The 19,794-nt window shown below is 39.3% G+C and overlaps 1 protein-coding gene across 1 annotated transcript in view; it reads right to left on the bottom strand.

Annotated features, from left to right (window-relative positions):
• The window catches only part of LOC126272404 (beta-glucuronidase-like), a 126,706-nt gene that overhangs the window by 45,766 nt on the left and 61,146 nt on the right, over positions 1–19,794 (bottom strand). The window contains exon 6 of the mRNA XM_049975236.1: positions 5,941–6,134. Within this exon, the coding sequence (XP_049831193.1) occupies positions 5,941–6,134 (194 nt within the window). The remainder of the gene's footprint in view (positions 1–5,940; positions 6,135–19,794) is intronic.

Below are 19,794 nucleotides of genomic sequence, written 5' to 3' on the forward strand. Positions count from 1 at the left end.
CTCTTTTGCACCCCAACCGTACCCCATCTTCCTTGAGTATGCACAATATGGATGTGGAAGTGATTACTAACAGTACTATGATGGTGCCAGCCATACACCATATGGCTCACCACCTCACCCCTAAGAAACTGCATAACACAAAAGCAGCTGTCAAGGAGCTACTAGACGCAGGCAATATCAACTCCTAAGACAGTGACTGGTCTTCCCCCCATGGACTTCATCCTCGAAAAAGATGTGGACTTCATCCTTGAAAAAGATGGTTCATTTCATTTGTGTGGGAGCTACAGAGGTCTGAATGCTCACATCATTATGGACAACTGCCTGTTCCCACATGTAAAGGGCTTCACTCAACTACTCAATGGTGCACAACTGTTCACTGTACTTGATTGTTGCAGAGCTTACCGTCAAATTCCCATGTTCAAAAAAGATATACCTAAGACTGCACTCATCATTCCTTTTGGATTTTTTGAGTATTATTTGATGCCTTATGACTTCAAGAATGTCGCCCAAACATGGCAATGATTTATTGATTCTTTATCATTCAGCCTTCCATTTTCAAATGTCCACCTTGATGACATCCTGATCTTCCACTCTCTGTCAAAGAATGCCAACAGCACCTCGCCCAAGTCCAGTCCACACTCCATGACAATGGTACCAAAGTCAGTCATGAAAAGTCACAACTAACTTGCGATAGTATTACTTTCCTACACTATACTGTTTTTCTTTTTTTTCTAAATGCTTCTGACTGAGATCCAACTGTGTCAAGTTTATTCATAATATCCCACTTCCTTCTGGATACTGTAAACTATGGAGATTTCTCAGTATTATAAACTTCTGTCACTGACATTTGCCTCACACTAACACCATTCAGGCCCCATTTACCAATGCTCTGGCTGGCAAAAATATCTCTGGCCTGAGGAGAGTACTTTGGACAGATGAAAGACATTGATTCTTTTGATGCTCTTAAGAAGGCTGTAGCCCATGCTGTTATGCTGCCACATACTGTACCCAACATATGCATTTCAGTCACTGTCAACCTGAGTGGTGTGTTGATAGGTGTGGTCCTGCAGCAACATATCACCAATACCATTGAGCCCCTCAGATTTTTCTCCAAAAAACTATCAACTTTGAAGAGCAAGTGGTCAACTTTCGACCATGAGCTCCTTGTGGTCTATGGGGCAGGCAGGCACTTCCATCATAGGGCACGAGTTTACCATCTTTACTGACCAGTAGCCATTTGCAGATGCCACCCAGAAACCAGGCAAAGACATTACCAACAGACAACTCAGGAAAATGGACTTAATCAGTCAAAACTCCATATATATATCCACTACAAATGCAGAGCTGATAACATCATCACTGATTATTTGTCATGAGTGAACATCATCACCTCTCCCATTAATATGAATGAGCGAGCTGACTTTCTTACAAAAAGATGACACTGAACTTGCAAACATGCAAAAGTATCCCAGATGTGCATTGACTTTTGAATAGTGTATACTACCAGTCTCCTCCCTGCCAATCATTTGTGATGCTCCTTCACTCTGACAAGCAGTATTCACACCCAAGCATCGAAGCCACTACATGACTTGTCACTGATTTGTTACTGAAGGCTTCATCTGGCCTGGAGTCAAGACTGATTGCCACTATTGGACATGTGTACAAATCCCTTGTCAGAAAAGCGAAGTTGGACAACATGCACAACCATCTTTTGGTCATTTTAATGTCCCCAAAGGTCCTCTCCCTTCTTATAAAGGTTTTTGAGATATATTCCTGATCGTCAGTTGAGTCACAAGGTGGGTGGAGGCAGTTCCACTATCTGATATTATAGTTAACTCGGTTGCTCATACTTTAATCAACTACTGGATCTTCCACTTTGGTTGCCCTTTCTCCATCACTACTGACCAGGGCTGCCTTTTTGAGTCTTGCGTTTTTGCCAAGCTATTTGAGATGTGCTGTGTTGACAAGTTGCACACCACTGCTTACCACTCTCAAAACAATGGATTTGTCAAACACTGGCACTACACTCTCAAGGCAGCTCTCATGTGCCATTGTGGATCCTTCTTGGCACCTGTCCTGCACACAAAGAGGAGCTACAAGTATCATTAACTGATATTCTATATAATGAACTGCTCATTCTGCCAGCTGAGTTTGTAGAGAGATCTGACCTCCCAACTCAAGGTAGCTCCCTGCTCTAGTTCAATGAGTGTGCTCTCATATTTCTGATATTTTTACTCTCCAATTGAAGCCACACACCCTGCAATGAACCTTCGTTCATAAAGAACTCTCTAACTGTGAATATGTCATGCTTTGTGATGAATCAGATTGGGAATCTCTCGAGCTGTCATACTTGGGCCTTCACAAATTCCTTAGCTAATGAAAGTACACAATTATCAAACTGTTTAACAGCAGACGCCAAACTGTCTCAGTGCACAGGGTAAAAATGGCCTGGCTATAGCTGATAAGCCCTGCCTAATTGAACCCTACAATGCTCCTGCCACTATCGATAATGTTTCTCTCTCTGAGAGTGTAAACAGCGCCTCTTTACAGGATACAGTGCATGAAGTGTGAAATGACATCATGTAAACAACACCTCTTCACAGGATACAGTGCATTAAGTGTGCAATGACAACATGCAGAAAATGTCTGTTTTTAAACATAAGAACATTCACTGGTATACTTGGGAAGACAGGGGAACCAGATCTGTCATTGACTATATAATAACAGAGCAGGAATTTAGGAAGGCTGTGAGGGACACATGTGTATTCAGGGGATTCCTTGATGACACTGATCACCATTTAATCTGAAGTGAAATTGGTATTGTGAGGCCGAAAGTGCAGGAGGTCAGGTCCATATGTAGGAGGATAAGAGTGGAGAAACTTCAGGATAAGGAAATCAGGCACAAGTACATAACAGTGATCTCAGAAAGGTACCAGTTAGTTGAATGTAGTTAATATTGTCACTGGAAAAGGAATGGACAAGGTACAGGGACACAGTATTAGAAGTGGCTAAAGAATGTCTTGGAACAGTAGTGTGTAAAAGTAGGATGAAACAAACAGCTTGGTGGAATGACACAGTCAAGGCAGCCTGTAAAAGGAAAAAGGAGGCATATGAAAAATGGCTACATACTAGAATTCAGGGAGACAGAGAAAGTTGTGTTGAAGAAAGAAAAAAAGCCAAACAGATAATTGCAGCATCCAAGAAGAAGTCTTGGGAAGACATTGAAAACAGGTTGGAGACTTTGGGTCAAGTTGCTGGAAAACCATTCTGGAGTTTAATTAGCAGTCTTCAAAAGGGAGGTAAGAAGGAAATGATAAGTGTTTTGGACAGGTCAGGAAAACTGCTGGTGAATCCTGTTGATGCCTTGGGCAGATGGAGGGAATATTTTGAAGAGTTGATCAATGTAGATGAAAATACGATCAGTAATGTTTCAGATGTCGATGTACAATGGGATAGGAATTATGATGGATGACATTAAGTCAGAGCTTATCAAATAGAGTGGAATGTCAGGTCTTAAATAGCTATGCAGGATAATTGAAATGGCATGGGAGTTGGTACAGGTTCCATCAAACCGGACGAAAGCAGTAATCACACCAATCTTTAAACATGGAAACAGAAAAGATTGTAACAACTACAGAGGTATCTCTTTAATCAGGATTGTGGGTAAAATATTCTCAAGTATTGTTGAAAGGAAAGTGCGAGTATTATTTGAGGACAAATTGGATGAGAATCAGTGGGGGTTTAGGCCTCTTAGAGGTTGTCAGGACCAGATCTTTAGCTTATGGCAAATAATGGAGAAGTGTTACGAGTGGAACAGGGAATTGTATCTATGCTTTATAGATCTAGAAAAGGCATATGACCAGGTTCCTAGGAGGAAGTTATTGTCTGTTCTATGAGATTATGGAATAGGAGGCAAACTTTTGCAAGCAATTAAAGGTCTTTACATAGATAGTCAGGCAGCAGTTAGAGTTGACGGTAAATTGAGTTCATGGTTCAGAGTAGTTTCAGGGGTAAGACAAGGCTACAACCTGTCTCCACTGTTGTTCATATTATTTATAGATCATATGTTGAAAACAATAGACTGGCTGAGTGAGATTAAGATATGTGAACAGAAAATAAGCAGTCTTGCATATGCGGATGACTTAGCTGTGATGGCAGATATGATTGAAAGTTTGCAAAGTAATATTTCAGAGCTAGATCAGAAATGTAAGGACTATGGTATGAAGATTAGCATCTCTAAAACGAAAGTAATGTCAGTGGGAAAGAGATATAAATGGATTGAATGCCAAATAGGAGGAACAAAGTTAGAATACATGGACGGTTTCAAGTACTTAGGATGCATATTCTCACAGGATGGCAACATAGTGAAAGAACTGGAAGCAAGGTGTAGCAAAGCTAATGCAGTGAGCACTCAGCTATGATCTACTCTCTTCTGCAAGAAGGGAGTCAGTACCAAGACTAAGTTATCTGTGCACCGTTCAATATTTCGACCAACTTTGTTGTATGGGAGTGAAAGGTGGGTGGATTCAGGTTACATTGTCAATAGGGTTGAGCTTATGGATATGAAAGTAGCTAGGCTGATTGCAGGTACTAGTAGGTGGGAAGAATGGCAGGAAGGTGTCCACAATGAGGAAATCATAGAAAAACTAGGAATGAACACTATGGATGTAACGGTCATGTCAAACAGGCTTAGATGGTGGGGGCATGTTACACGCATGGGAGAAGCAAAGTTACCCAAGAGACTCTTGGGTTCAACAATAGAGGGTAGGAGGAGTCAGGGTAGACCAAGGTGAAGGCACCTGGATTTGGTTAAGAATGATTTTGAAGTAATAGGCTTAACATCAGAAGAGGCACCAATGTTAGCACTGAATAGGAGATCATGGAGGAATTTTATAAGGGGGTATATGCTCCAGACTGAACGCTGAAAGGCATAATCAATCTTAAATGATGATGATGATGATGATGATAATGATACAGGATACAGTGTGCAATGACATCATGCCCCTGTATGACACTTCTCTTTCTATCTGATGTCCCATATACAGTGGTTACATCTGACATTGTGGGCCTTAACTTAGATGAATTCTCCATTGAGATACAAGACAGCAAAATCGTAGACTTCCTTGTCTCTCCGACAGGGCAGCCCAATACATTCACAATCCACATTCAATTATTAGACATCTTCCAGCTGTTGGCAGATGAGGACCATGTCATGGTCCTAATCTCAAGTGCTGGTGTATTGTTTATTATTGTCCCTGTATGCCTGCCATCCATGGCATCTGCCTTGGTCAACAAAGCTCCTCGCTCTCACAGAGGACTTCACCTTTTCCCTCCTACATCGCTACAGGACTTTGGTGAGTCTAGCTGTCCTGTCCGGCTTCTCCCCCATGTTCCACAATAGTAGGGGAGGGTTGTTTCTGTGGTGACTACTGACCACTCAAACAGCATCTTTGTGCTATCACTGAAAAAAATTCTTTGGTTGAATTTCACTTTCATTTTTGCACACTGGTTAGTTCGCACACTGTGTTTTTGTGTTTTCAATTTTTGAGAGTAAAATTGTGTTCAATAAATCAATATGTGTTGGTGCTACTATTCCCTCATCTACTGCAAGTGGACAGAAGTTGCCCCAATGTCATAGGGTCAATTTTTTTCCCTTATGCTAAATGTAAGTAAGACTTCAGAATTTGCTTGGTTGCTGTGATTACATAGAGCATGATCAGTAGATGTTTTGGTTTGTATCCTATCCTTTCTTTTGACTTTATCCCTTATCTTTCACCTCTCAGTTTTTGACAAATAATTATTAATTCTCTTGAATTTGAACCTCAGCTTTTAGTTCATTGTTACTTCTGAGTGGTGAATAGTTGTGTGGTACAGATTCTTCTAAAAATACCATCAGATAAATGGGTACCAAAGATGCAACCAATTAAAAGGAATACTTACCTCAAGAGTGTAGAGATATCCTGGTACAGGATTCATAAGATATGGCCACCAGGCATTGGCATTTGTGACAGTCAACTCTCCAGAGAAACCTGTACTGTTGGCTACAACCTGGCCTTCTGCATCCAGAAGGGACACAGTACAGGAAACAAGATCAGCAGACTGACCATCTACTGTCACATTATATTGCACAGAGCCTGAAAATGATAAACCATACAGAAAATAACACTGTAAATGACTCTTAGTAGTAATTTTTTAATGGTGCAATACAGGAAGGGAAAATATGTCAGATAATCAAACGTAGATCAAAGTAATGCAGATGAGGAATAATTATAATAAAGTTTAGCTTTTATTCTAGATAAATAAAAGTTATCCATGCATGCCTATGTAAGTAAGAGTTTATAAACTTGTTTGCTTTGCACCTATAGGTAAGTCTGTGAAAGGATGTAAATGATTTCAAACCATAAATTTACAGCCATTCACTATTTCAATACTTTGGAAACTTCTTAAGTGATGAAACTTCCTGGCAGAATAAAACAGTGTGCCAGACTGGGATTGGAACCCACAAACTTTGCCTTTTGTAGGTAAGTGCTCTATCAATTGAGCTACCCAAGCACGGCTCACAACCCATCCTCAGACCAGCATCTCATCTCCTATCTTCCAAATTGCTTGGCTGTAGGGTTTTATGTCTCTTATGAAATATTTCATAGGAATGCTACACTACAAATAACTATACTCATATATAGTGCAAAATGTCACCATTTGCCTGTCTTATGAATACTCTAAATGGTACAGTTACACATACACAATTGTAGAGAATTTGGTATCATAATTATTAACCTTTGTAAATATGAAAGTCTAATGTTTATTGAACTATAATGTCATGACAGGGAGTTGACCAAATATCATAGTAATGGTAATTCCAAAGTATGAATTAGCAAGCCTGCTGCTGAATGACATGAATGTATTTTAATGTGGAGCAATTAGCAGTAGGTCCTCATAATGCTGAACAGCCCCCTGATAATGCCAAGCACATAAGACAATGCTACAGTTTCATTTCTGAAGAGATAAATCTCCAGGCACCTGCAGGAGTACTATTGAACGATGACCAATTATTTTCACTTTTTATGTAGTTTCTATTAGAAAGGTAGAAATCTAGCACAAGTATTCCATGTAATCATATTTAGCTGTGCATTATTTATGTGGCTTCATAGCTGAATTTAATATCAGTGTATGATGCTTGAAAGCCAATGACCTTGCCACAGTGGTAACACCAGTTCCCATCTTGTCACTGAAGTTAAGTGCTGTTGAGCTTGGCTAGAACTGCCCAGTCTGCCAAGTGCTGTGACAAGTAGAATGCAATCGACCCTTGTGGGGCAAATTGAAGAGCTTCTTGACTGAAAAGTGGCAACTCCAGTCTTGTACACTGGCAAAGGCAGAGAGAGTGGTATGCAGACCACATGTCCCTCCATATCCACATCCAGTGATGCCTATAGGCTGAGGTGGCCAGTCAGCACCACTGGGCCTGCCAAGGTCTGTTCAGATTGAAATTAGTAGTTTTATTAGAATGCTTGAAAAATATTTGGAGAGGGGTCTCTTGGATCTTTATGCTACACCATCAAATCCAGCAATGCTTCACAATTGCTAAATATGTATGGTAGTCTGAAGTACATCTTAATCTCTGTCTTCTGTGCCTCTCTGTGCATGACCTCCTCCTCCTCTTTATGTTCATTTCCTTCACCCTCTCTGTCTTCCTCCTCTTGCCCCCCTCTCTCTGATGTTTAGTCTTGTTTATTGGTGTTGTCAAGGGAACCTTGATTGGGAACTGAAAAATGAATGGGTAAATCAGTTGGGATCATTGTCATATAGGATATGAGAGAGACCTCTCCAGGTGCTAGATCTGTGAGGATAGTAGCACCAGTTAAAATATTTTGTGTGGTTTCAATCTGCAAACAAGTTGGATCATGGCCATATTTAGGCACATGCAGTTCCACAGGGCAGCAAATTTTGGGGATGGCAAAATGCTGCCATTGAAAAACTTCTTTTAATTATAATTCATGTGTTCAATCATTTATTGGCAAAGTGTTGACGAATAATTATACCCATCATTAAACTCACATTTTACAGCTTGTCTACCTGTATAACATCTTCCATGTACCAGTGCGTTAAGGCTCTGTCAAACATGATGCATGCCACCTGTCAAGACCCAGTGCTGTCTCTGTTTTGGACACTATGGTGTCGTCCCAGTCAAACAGAAGGCAGATGTGCATGCTAGGCCACCCTTGTCTGCAATGTGCATCTGTGATTTTATACAGAGTCTATGGCATGTAAGTCTGCAAAAGATGGTGGCAGAAACAGGAAGACTGATTGAGTTGCTATATGCAAATGTACTTTTGTACAATATATGACACTGTGATTATAAAAGCTCGATGAAAAAGGTGGCAATGAGGAAGAAAACTGATGCAAGTGAATACCAAACACACATTTTCTTTGTTTATAAATAAATGTGCAGTTGTATGACATAGTACCAGATGAATATTGTAGTATACAATAGAGTTCAGCTGAAACAATAATGTCCTCCCAAAAACTACTGGTGGCACTCTAGTACAGTTGAAGCTACAAATATGCTGCTTTGACAACAGCTTCTTCAATGTGGATCATACGTTTATAGGATTTAAAATGACTTATTAGCTTGGAGTGAGTGTACCAAAGGCATTTTCTACCACACAACAGTCCCTACATATTTGTTTATTGAAAATTGCTTTTGAAGGCTCTTCCAAAGCTCATGAAGGCCTATCAGACAAATCTGTGATTTAAACCCTTCATCACCTCTCAGCATGAGTGATGGCCATGTTTGCTCCTGGCACTGGTTTCATAGGCAAAATACGTTTCCCTCATACAAATTCATGAAAAAATGCAGTTTTCAAAACTTGTGCTGTCACAGTGTCTACCATAGCTGCCCACTTGATAACCATGGAGTTGTAATTGTGATCAATAACTGCAAACGGGAGAACTGAAAACAAGTTTTTGTAACAAAAATAATTTGAGCCACTGTTTTTAGCACACTTCATTCTAACATGTTCCCATTTATGTTGCCAGATCAGTTAGGAAATTGCCACTGTTCCATTAACTTAATCTTAATTTTCTTCCAGGTTTCCTCCATTGGTTGAGGAAAATACAGTGGCCATAAAGCACTGTAAAGTTCTTAACACACATATTTGACTAAGCTGGAGAAAGTTCTCCTCCTCATTCAGAATTAAAAAGTGATGGTGTGGTGTGAATCACCAGTGGCCAAATATCTGCAACAAAATGTACTATTTGTTAGTAATAAATGCATCACATGAAATAAAATAATTTGATTGTGTCTTGACTGACAGGTGAGGCTGTTTGACCCAAATGGAAGAATCTACAAGACTGTTACAGCAAATACCTAAAATTCATGAAGAGAGGAACAGATTCAGCCAAAAAGCATCAGAATTGGCCATGGGCAGATCATTTGGAGTTTCTTCCTGACACACTGTCACTATGTCATACATCATGTATGTCATACATCGTCAAATGCTGAAGTGTCAGAGGGACCATTTCCAGACAATTGAGATCAAGAAGAAGAAGCATAATTGACTGTATAATGTCAGTTCATCCAGTGAAAAAGCCAAAATAAAAAGAAATAAATGACGATGTAGCTGCAGTCACAAATTATCAACTCTCCAGAGACAGTAGTAGGAGAGAGAAGTGTGAACTCAACAATATGGTACCTTATTTTTAAGTTATGCACACTTGTTCAAGACATTCCCAACTCAAACACAAACTCATTTAAAAATACAGCTGGCACAGTATTTGGAGAGACTGAACTTGCAATATTAAACAATGAAACACCACCACATCTATTCTCCACAGTCCTTGCACCACTCAGCTCAGTAGTGTCACAATGTAGTGCTGATACTATATCATAAAATGATGTCACCTGTGTAATTTAGGAGCCAGAGGAATCTTACAATGACTTTTGTAGCACCAGAGAATTGTATGAGAATGCCAAAATTTGTTTCAGTGTTGATGACTGACCTGTAGCTCTAGATAGCATTTTTCAGTTTATTTTTTATTCATATAGTTCCATGTTTTATGGTTATTACTTTTTTTGGTCATATGTAATGTTCTACCAAGCATTGGCAGAAGAATCAATTAACATCATGTGCTTGCCTCAAACAAACTGACAAGTCTTTCTTCTGAACCTACGGGCTTTCTCTAGTTCATTTCAGTTTTTGAGATTTTTGGTTAAATTAGCTTGTGGAACACTCCAGTTGTTCACAAGACATTAGAAAAAGCTGAAGAAGCTGTCTTCACAAGACCACAGTACTGGGTAAAGATAGTGAAATTCCCTGTTATCATTTAGTGTTAATTTCATACTTCCATTTTATTCATTTCCTCAAAGTGAGTGCAAATAAAGGAAACAGTTTATTGTCATTAGAACTGATACTCATATTTACTGGCCAGCAGCTGACTCACTCACAATGCGGCCCTTTCGACAACAGGATCACTGTGTCCTACCCATGCTCTGTTTGATCACAGCTGACCAAGCAGGCAACAAAATGTTCTGAGTGCTCAAGCAGCCCGTTCTCCGGTTGACACAGACTTACTCTCCATGTAAACACGTAGCCTATGAGAGCTTGCATGTGGCATGTTGTTCAATTCTTCACCCATTTATGATAATGTTGCTGTCAGATGCAATGCAATGTTTCATGTGGTTCTCAACTTAAAATTAAGGTATATAATTTGAGTACTAACTGGTCATAATGAAGTTGGTTCTTTTGTATAGTGGACTCTTGATTATCTGACTCATGATTATCCAGCCTACATACTATTCAGCCTGAGGACCATCCAACCTACTTAATTAATATCATAAAAATACTTCCCCATAATACAATGAGGATTCTGACTTTCAAAGTTCTGGAAGGATGTCAAGAAACTACATGTTCTAAAGCAGAGGATTTTTCTGTTCCCATTAATGACCCATTTTATTCAGAAAGCAGTGACCAGACACTGGAGTAATTTGTTAAAAATTGTATTAATCAAAACAGAATTGCAGGTTTTTCTATGTCCTCACAGCGATGTGCCAATGGATCTTAGCACTTTTGAAGCAAAAAGTAGTTTCAGATGGTTTTGGTGAATGAGGAAATTGTCAACCATAGATGTTTTGTATATTGTCCTAGCCGAGGATCATTGTTCTGTGTATGTTGTAAATTATTTGGTTGTGCATCTCAGTTTTCAGCATCTGGCTTCAGTGAATGGACCAATGCTGCAATATGAATAGCTGAACAAGAAAATTCTCCCTCTCACAGAGACATCTTACAAAATTGAAAAACAGGGGAAACAAGATGAAAAGAACTGACAAATGGTTGCTCACTCATTGTGAACATGAAGTTACATATTAGGAAAAAAAAGAGTTGTTTCTGTTGTTCTGAAGCTAGCTTCTAGGGATCTAGCATTTTGTGAAGATGAAGAGGTGCTTTGCTCTGTGAAAAATGAAAATTTTGTGATGTGTCTGGAATTAATTGCAGAGTTTGATACTTTTTGTCTGATGATATAACTACGTTTGCTGATACTGGAAAAGGATTCACTTCGTGCTTGTCACCAGCAACTTATGAAGATTTAATATGTCTTATGGGGAGATCAGTGACCCAAAAAATATGTAATGAAGTTATTTCTTCTAAATATTTCTCAGCCATAGTAGATTCTACATCAGAGTTATCCTATAATGACCAGTTAATTATAATAATTAGATACATAAAAGAAGATAGTCTCTCAGTTCAAAAATTCCTATGTTTATGGAGAGAATCATTCTGAATTCTTTAGAACTACATGCAGCCAACATGTCTAGCACATATTAAGGATTGCAAGCAAGACTCAAGTAGCAAAACACTCTGATTGTCTTCAGTTCATTTTGGGATCACTCACTAAATGTAGTTGACTCATGAGTTAATTCAGGGTTTATAAAACTTCTTTGCAGATTTTACAGGCAGATGAAACATCTTGTAAACATATTTTTAATCCAGAAGTTTGACACGTAAGTCACTGTCTACAACATGATGCTGTACATGTGAGGATGTTTGTAAGAGTCTGAACACAGGATGGAATATTTGTTTTTTCCCTTAAGAACAATATCAGAAAATGAGAGTGTTAAAGCTAGAAGTGAATCTGACGGTCTTCTTAGAAAGTTAAGAAGTATTGAAATAGGTTTCATGATATTGGTGAGGGATTGTATTCTGCTATAGTTTAGCAAAACAATGAAGAAACTGCAAGCTTTTGTAGACAGGTCTAGTTATTGCTTTATTGCAATGAACATGAATTCAGCTGAAAAGAAACTTATGGAAGTCAGGAATTTGGAATAAGTTCCATGTCCTTCAGCTGCTGAGAATCAAAGAAAGAAATACCACATTAAATGCAAGAGATTCTTTGATGATTCATCTGACTCAGAAGATAACCACAAATGTCCTGAAGAAGAAACAGGATTAGATAGTTTTGAGATCTGGAAAAGATTGAAAATGTCATATTGGGAAATTATACAAGTTCTGCAGGATGAAGCACAGAAGGGAGTTAATATTTACAAAAGACATAACTTAAGATTCTCATCTCTCTCTAATATCACCAAACTAGAAACAGTTCAAATTTATGATGCTGCAGAAAGCTTAAAGCCATCTGTAGTTCTAACATAGAGAAGAATGTATACATTTTAAAAGCTATCTGTTGTCTATGAAAAAAATATGGTGGCAACTTGTTCTGTCTTCCATTTCACTGTATGTTTTTTTTTTTTTTTTTTTTTTTTTTTTTTTTTTTTTTTTTTTTTTTTTTAAAAACTAGTGATGTCTATCTAAATGACTACACAGCACTCAAGGCTTACAGTTGAACTCCAGCAACAAAATGTTCAGTTAAAAGATCCTTTTCTGTTTTAAAATGGATTAAGAACTGCATATGGACATCCAAAAATCAAAAATGATTGGTCAATCTTGGAGTGCTAACCACAGAATCAGGCATGGCAGTCACTCTGGATTTTCAGGAATGGAATAAATTGACAAGTACAAAAGTAAGAAGGAAATAATTTCTCTAAGTTCTGTATTTTGGAAAATGTCAGTTAATTGGTATTGTACCATTATTTGGGACTGGCCAAATGTCACATTTAAATGATGTAATTTTGGTACAGTGTACTAAACTATAATGATTTTCTTTGCACCTTTACTATATATTGTGTCCAGGTTTGATGTTTCTGTGGTAAATTTTCAGTCAAAGGAGCTATTGGCCTGTAGTATTTATTTTATTATTTTTGAATATTTAACTTCCACGTATGCTTTGTGTTATATGTTACTTAAATACTTCAGTAACACTTATAACTGGAGTTAATGACTGTGCAGTTTTATTGTTGGTAGTCTGCAAATGAATAGTAATGCTGAAGTTAAGGCATTTGAGGGGTAACGTATTCCCTGGGACATTGCAAACAGCAGTTCTGATGTGATCCTTCAACTCAGGAATGGTGGCACAATGTGTTTGGAACACTTCCTGCTTCAGGTACCCCCAAAGGAAAATGGCTGCACATGAAAGATCAGGTGAGTGAGGCAGCCAGGAAATGTCACCAAAATGGGAAATTACTCTATCGGGAAATGTCTGTCGCAAGAAATTCATGCTGTATGCTAGGTCGCTCCATCTTGTTGAAACCATAATTGTTCCACATCCACATCAACCATACCTAGTTGGGGAAGTACAAAGTCTTGCAGCATCTTTAGGTAGCTTTCACTGGTGACAGTTACAGCCGCACTGCTGTCATCCTCAAAGAAGTTAGGGCCAATAATCCCAAAGGAAGCAACTCCACAACACACTGTGACACAAGAACTGTGCAGGGGCTTGATGTACAGTTCATGCGGGCTGACATCACTCCAATAACGCATATTCTGTTTATTCACTGAACCACATAACTCAAAATGAGCTTCATCTAACATGAGGATGATGTGTAACATTTGTGGATTTTGGCGAAGTAGATCATGCATAGCTAAGCAGAGTGTTTCGTGTGAAACCCTATCACGAGGCCTAATTTTGCTGAACTATCTGCAGCTAATATGGGTGAAAATGGAGATCTTAGTGCAATATTCTCCTGAATGAGCAATCGGACATACGCACAGTTTGGGCATGATGACAAGCAGATATTTTTGGGCTGTGCAATAGTGCAGCATGAATATTTTCCATGGCTCCTGGTGTCTGCACAGTTCTGTCACTTTTTTCCGGTTTGCCATTCCAAACAGAACCTGGTGTTCGAAGTGCACGTACCCACGTCACAATGGTCCGTCCACCTGGAACTTCCCCATGAAATCCCAAGTTGAAATGTTGCTGAAATAGATGCTGAGCTCATTAGTACACGAATGCGGCATGAACTGTCATGCTTTCCTGCAGTACATCATTGTACTGTTGTTGCTGTTGTTGTGGTCTTCAGTCCTGAGATTGGTTTGATGCAGCTCTCTATGCTACTCTACCCTGTGCAAGCTGCTTCATCTCCCAGTATGTACTGCAGCCTACATCCTTCTGAATCTGTTTAGTGTATTCATCTCTTGGTCTCCCTCTTCGATTTTTACCCTCCACACTGCCCTTCAATACTAAATTTGTGATCCTTTGATGCCTCAGAACATGTCCTACCAACCAATCCCTTCTTCTAGTCAAGTTGTGCCACAAACTCCTCCCCAATTCTGTTCAATACCTCCTCATTGGTTATGTGATCTACCCATCTAATCTTCAGCATTCTTCTGTCGCACCACATTTTGATTGTACTGTGCAAGTCAAATTACACTATGAATGCTGCCGCACCCTCTATATCATACCACATAGATTTAAAGTACTATATGTAGCTTGTGTCTGTCTGAATCCTGATGAAAGTATTGTGTGTAAATCTGAAGGAAATCAGTGAAGAGAACATTTAGAGATTTATTTTAACAACCTTTCCCAAATATATATATATATATATATATATATATATATATATATATATATATATATATATATATATATAAAACAGAAAGAAACTTCCACATGGGAAAAATATATTAAAAATAAAGATTCCAAGACTTACCAAGCGGGAAAGCGCCGGCAGACAGGCACATGAACAAAACACACAAACACACACACAGAATTACAGAATTACAAGCTTTCGCAACTGGCAGTTGCTTCGTCAGGAAGGAAGGAAGGAGAGGGAAAAATGAAAGGGTGTGGGTTTTAAGGGAGAGGGTAAGGAGTCATTCCAATCCCGGGAGCGGAAAGACTTCCCTTAGGGGAAAAAAAGGACAGGTGTACACTCGCACACACACATATCCATCCGCACATACACAGACACAAGCAGACATATTTAAAGGCAAAGAGTTAAGGGCAGAGATGTCAGTCGAGGCGGAAGTACAGAGGCAAAGAAGTTGTTGAAAGACAGGTGAGGTATGAGCGGCGGCAACTTGAAATTAGCGGAGGTTGAGGCCTGGCGGATATCGAGAAGAGAGGATATACTGAAGGGCGAGTTCCCATCTCCGGAGTTCGGATAGGTTGGTGTTGGTGGGAAGTATCCAGATAACTCGGACGGTGTAACACTGTGCCAAGATGTGCTGGCCGTGCATCAAGGCATGTTTAGCCACAGGGTGATCCTCATTACCAACAAACACTGTCTGCCTGTGTCCATTCATGCGAATGGACAGTTTGTTGCTGGTCATTCCCACATAGAAAGCATCACAGTGCAGGCAGGTCAGTTGGTAAATCACGTGGGTGCTTTCACATGTGGCTCTCCCTTTGATTGTGTACGCCTTCCGGGTTACAGGACTGGAGTAGGTGGTGGTGGGAGGGTGCATAGGACAGGTTTTACACCGGGGGCGGTTGCAAGGGTAGGAGCCAGAGGGTAGGGGAGGTGGTTTGGGGATTTCATAGGGATGAACCAAGAGGTTACGAAGGTTAGGTGGACGGCGAAAAGACACTCTTGGTGGAGTGGGGAGGATTTCATGAAGGATGGATCTCATTTCGGGGCAGGATTTTAGGAAGTCGTATCCCTGCTGGAGAGCCACATTCAAGGTCTGATCCAGTCCTGGGAAGTATTCTGTTACAAGTGGGGCACTTTTGGGGTTCTTCTGTGAGAGGTTCTGGGTTTGAGGGGATGAGGAAGTGGCTCTGGTTATCTGCTTCTGTACCAGGTTGGGAGGGTAGTTGCGGGATGCGAAAGCTGTTTTCAGGTTGTTGGTGTAATGGTCGAGGGATTCAGGACTGGAGCAGATTCGTTTGCCACGAAGGCCTAGGCTGTAGGGAAGGGACCGTTTGATATGGAATGGGTGGCAGCTGTCATAATGGAGGTACTGTTGCTTGTTGGTGGGTTTGATGTGGACGGATGTGTGCAGCTGGCCATTGGACAGATGGAGGTCAACATCTAGGAAAGTGGCATGGGATTTGGAGTAGGACCAGGTGAATCTGATGGAACCAAAGGAGTTGAGGTTGGAGAGGAAATTCTGGAGTTGTTCTTCACTGTGAGTCCAGATCATGAAGATGTCATCAAATTCTGTGTGTGTGTTTGTGTGTTTTGTTCATGTGCCTGTCTGCCGGCGCTTTCCCGCTTGGTAAGTCTTGGAATCTTTATTTTTAATATATATATATATATATATATATATATATATGGTGTTACAAAAAGGTACGGCCAAACTTTTAGGAAACATTCCTCACACACAAATAAAGAAAAGATGTTATGTGGACATGCGTCCGGAAACGCTTAATTTCCATGTTAGAGCTCATTTTAGTTTCGTCAGTATGTACTGTACTTCCTCGATTCACCACCAGTTGGCCCAATTGAAGGAAGGTAATGTTGACTTTGGTGCTTGTGTTGACATGCGACTCATTGCTCTACAGTTTGGGCAGGGATTGTTGGTGATGTCTTGATTGGGCCCCATGTTCTTCCACCTACGTTCAATGGAGCACATTATCATGATTTCATATGGGATACCCTACCTGTGCTGCTAGAACATGTGCCTTTGCAAGTACGACACAACATGTGGTTCATGCACGATGGAGCTCCTTCACATTTCAGTCGAAGTGTTCATATGCTTCTCAACAACAGATTCAGTGACTGATGGATTGGTAGAGGCGGACCAATTCCATGACCTCCACGCTCTCTTGACCTCAACCCTCTTGACTTTCATTTATGGGTGCATTGTCTACGCAACTCCGGTACCAAATGTAGAGGCTCTTTGTGCTCGTATTGCGGATGGCTGTGATACAGTACACCATTCTCCAGGGCTGCATCAGCGCATCAGGGATTCCATGCGACGGTGGGTGGATGCATGTATCCTCACTAATGGAGGACATTTTGAACATTTCCTGTAACAAAGTTTTTGAAGTCACGCTGGTACATTCTGTTGCTGTGTGTTTCCATTCCATGATAAATGTGATTTGAAGAGAAGTAATAAAATGAGCCCTAACATGGAAAGTAAGCATTTCTAGACACATGTCCACATAACATATTTTCTTTCTTTGTGTGTGAGGAATGTTTCCTGAAAGTTTGGTCGTACCTTTTTGTAACACCCTGTATATATAATTTATGTATTACAAATATGGAGCATATGCCCATCTGTAAGTTAATTAGAGTAGCATGTAAAAATCTGAAGTAAATATGTCAAGAATTTTTCAACCTTTCCCATTTACATAGTGCATATATACTTACATATTATAAGTAGAAAATCTTGGCATTAGGGGAACAGCTAACAACTGGCTCAACTCTTATCTTAAGAACAGGGAACAATATGTGGAAATAAATCAAGAAAGGGACAATGCCATTAGGAAATTAATTCCAAGCTACTGACTGTTAAATATGGAGTACCACAAGGATCAGTAATGGGTCCTGTTCTGTTCTTTCTCTATGCAAATGACCTAAACATAAGCAACGACAGCAGTAAAATATTTCAATTTGCTGATGATACGAGTGTTCTAATTACAGGAAACTCAGAAGAAACTCTTGTAAAAAATGTAAAAGAAGCCACTCACAGGCTAACATGTTACTCTGATGACAATGACTTAATAATAAACACTGAAAAAACTGTAGCTATGTATATACACACAGCACAAACAAAAAATGTGATATCACCCAATCTAGAGCTATGCGGACAGACGATTGCCAAAACAGCCTGTACCAAATATCTTGGACTTCACCTACAAGACAACTTGAAATGGAAAGCACATATTGAGCAAATGACAAAAAATTAAGTACTTCTTGTTTTGTGCTGCGTACATTAAAAAATTGTACCAGCTACAACACCCTTCAGTGTGTATATTATGCAGTTGTACACTCTCACTTCCGGTATGGGATTATGTTCTGGGGTAATTCTGAAGATGCCATCAAAACATTCAAAATTAAAAAAAATATATATATTATAAGAATAATGGAAGGGGTAGATAATCGCAAATCATGTAGACCATTGTTTCAAAAAAGGATGATCCTGCCACTTCCTTGCATATACATATATATATACTTGAAAATATAATGTATTTAAAATAAAACTTACATACAAAAAGACCACTCATCACTCAAAATCACACAATGCACAACTATGATACAAGACAAAAATTGGATGTACATGTTCAAAGTGCCAACACAAAAGTTATTTCAAAACAGCCTTATCCATCCCAGTGTCAAACTATACAGTACCTTACAAGATACCATTAAACACATACAAAACATTGGTCACTTCAAATCTAAACTGAAGTCTTACTTGGTTGATCACTGCTTTTACACAGTAAATGAATACCTACAAAACTAAATTTTTGTGTGTTTACCCAATGTAGTCCCATTCAGAAGAACATTTGTATTTTATCTCTCTGTATATAGCATAACAACATTTATTTAAGTATCCATCATTAATTGATATATTAATGTGTGTTATTATGTACAAAGGTATATTATATGTAAAACTGTTAATATTAACCAAAAAAAATCTAAATATCTCTTGTACATTGTGCAGCTGTAGATGAAAATGGACCAATAAATCAAATCAAATCAACTGACCATCAACAGGGGTTCCCTTTTGACATCTGTTATCACCTCCCCTTTCCCAACAACACCCTGGCCCTTGTGGAGGCTACATATATGATGGGAAGCAAGATTATTCACATACTCATCTTGCCAACGCCTTTATACACCAAAAATGTACTGCCAAGCTAATTCAGAATCACATTTGCCATGGATATGTCCAAAAGAACAGACACTATTTTGAGCCAGCAATCACCATGAATTAAGACTCAAAAGAATTACAGACAATGGCTTTTAGTGTGCAGTGATTTAAATCAATGGGAAAGGGTGAAAATTTGTGCTGGACTTGGAATAAAACCCATGTCTCCTGTTTACTTGGCAGAGGCACTGGCCACTGCACAGTCCTGATCCAGCAGCCATCCTAACTGCATGAATTACACTAATGTACCTCCCGTCACAGCCAAATTCTCATTCTATCCACATACTATGAATGTAGTGCCCCTTGTCCATTATCTTTATTATTTTTTTCATTTCACCAAATTCTATAAGATTTTGAGCCTGGTATGCATCTGCACTGAAGAAATCATCAGCTGTCATTGCCTTAATTGTATAGATGTGGTGTCTGTTCTTTTGGACAGCCAACATCTGCAATTCCTTTGCATCTGCCGGATTGAATATACAGCATTTAATAAAAACTTTCATCCACTACTTCACCCCATCGGTATTAAATTTCCATAAATGCTGAAACACTTATTTTTTACATATGACTGAGGAACCAAATATTAATTTTCAGCTCTAGCTCCAAAATAGCCTTAATAGTGACATATTTTCAGAAATTCTTTATT

Source organism: Schistocerca gregaria, chromosome 1, assembly GCF_023897955.1.
Source record: "Schistocerca gregaria isolate iqSchGreg1 chromosome 1, iqSchGreg1.2, whole genome shotgun sequence".
Classification (NCBI taxonomy): domain Eukaryota; kingdom Metazoa; phylum Arthropoda; class Insecta; order Orthoptera; family Acrididae; genus Schistocerca; species Schistocerca gregaria.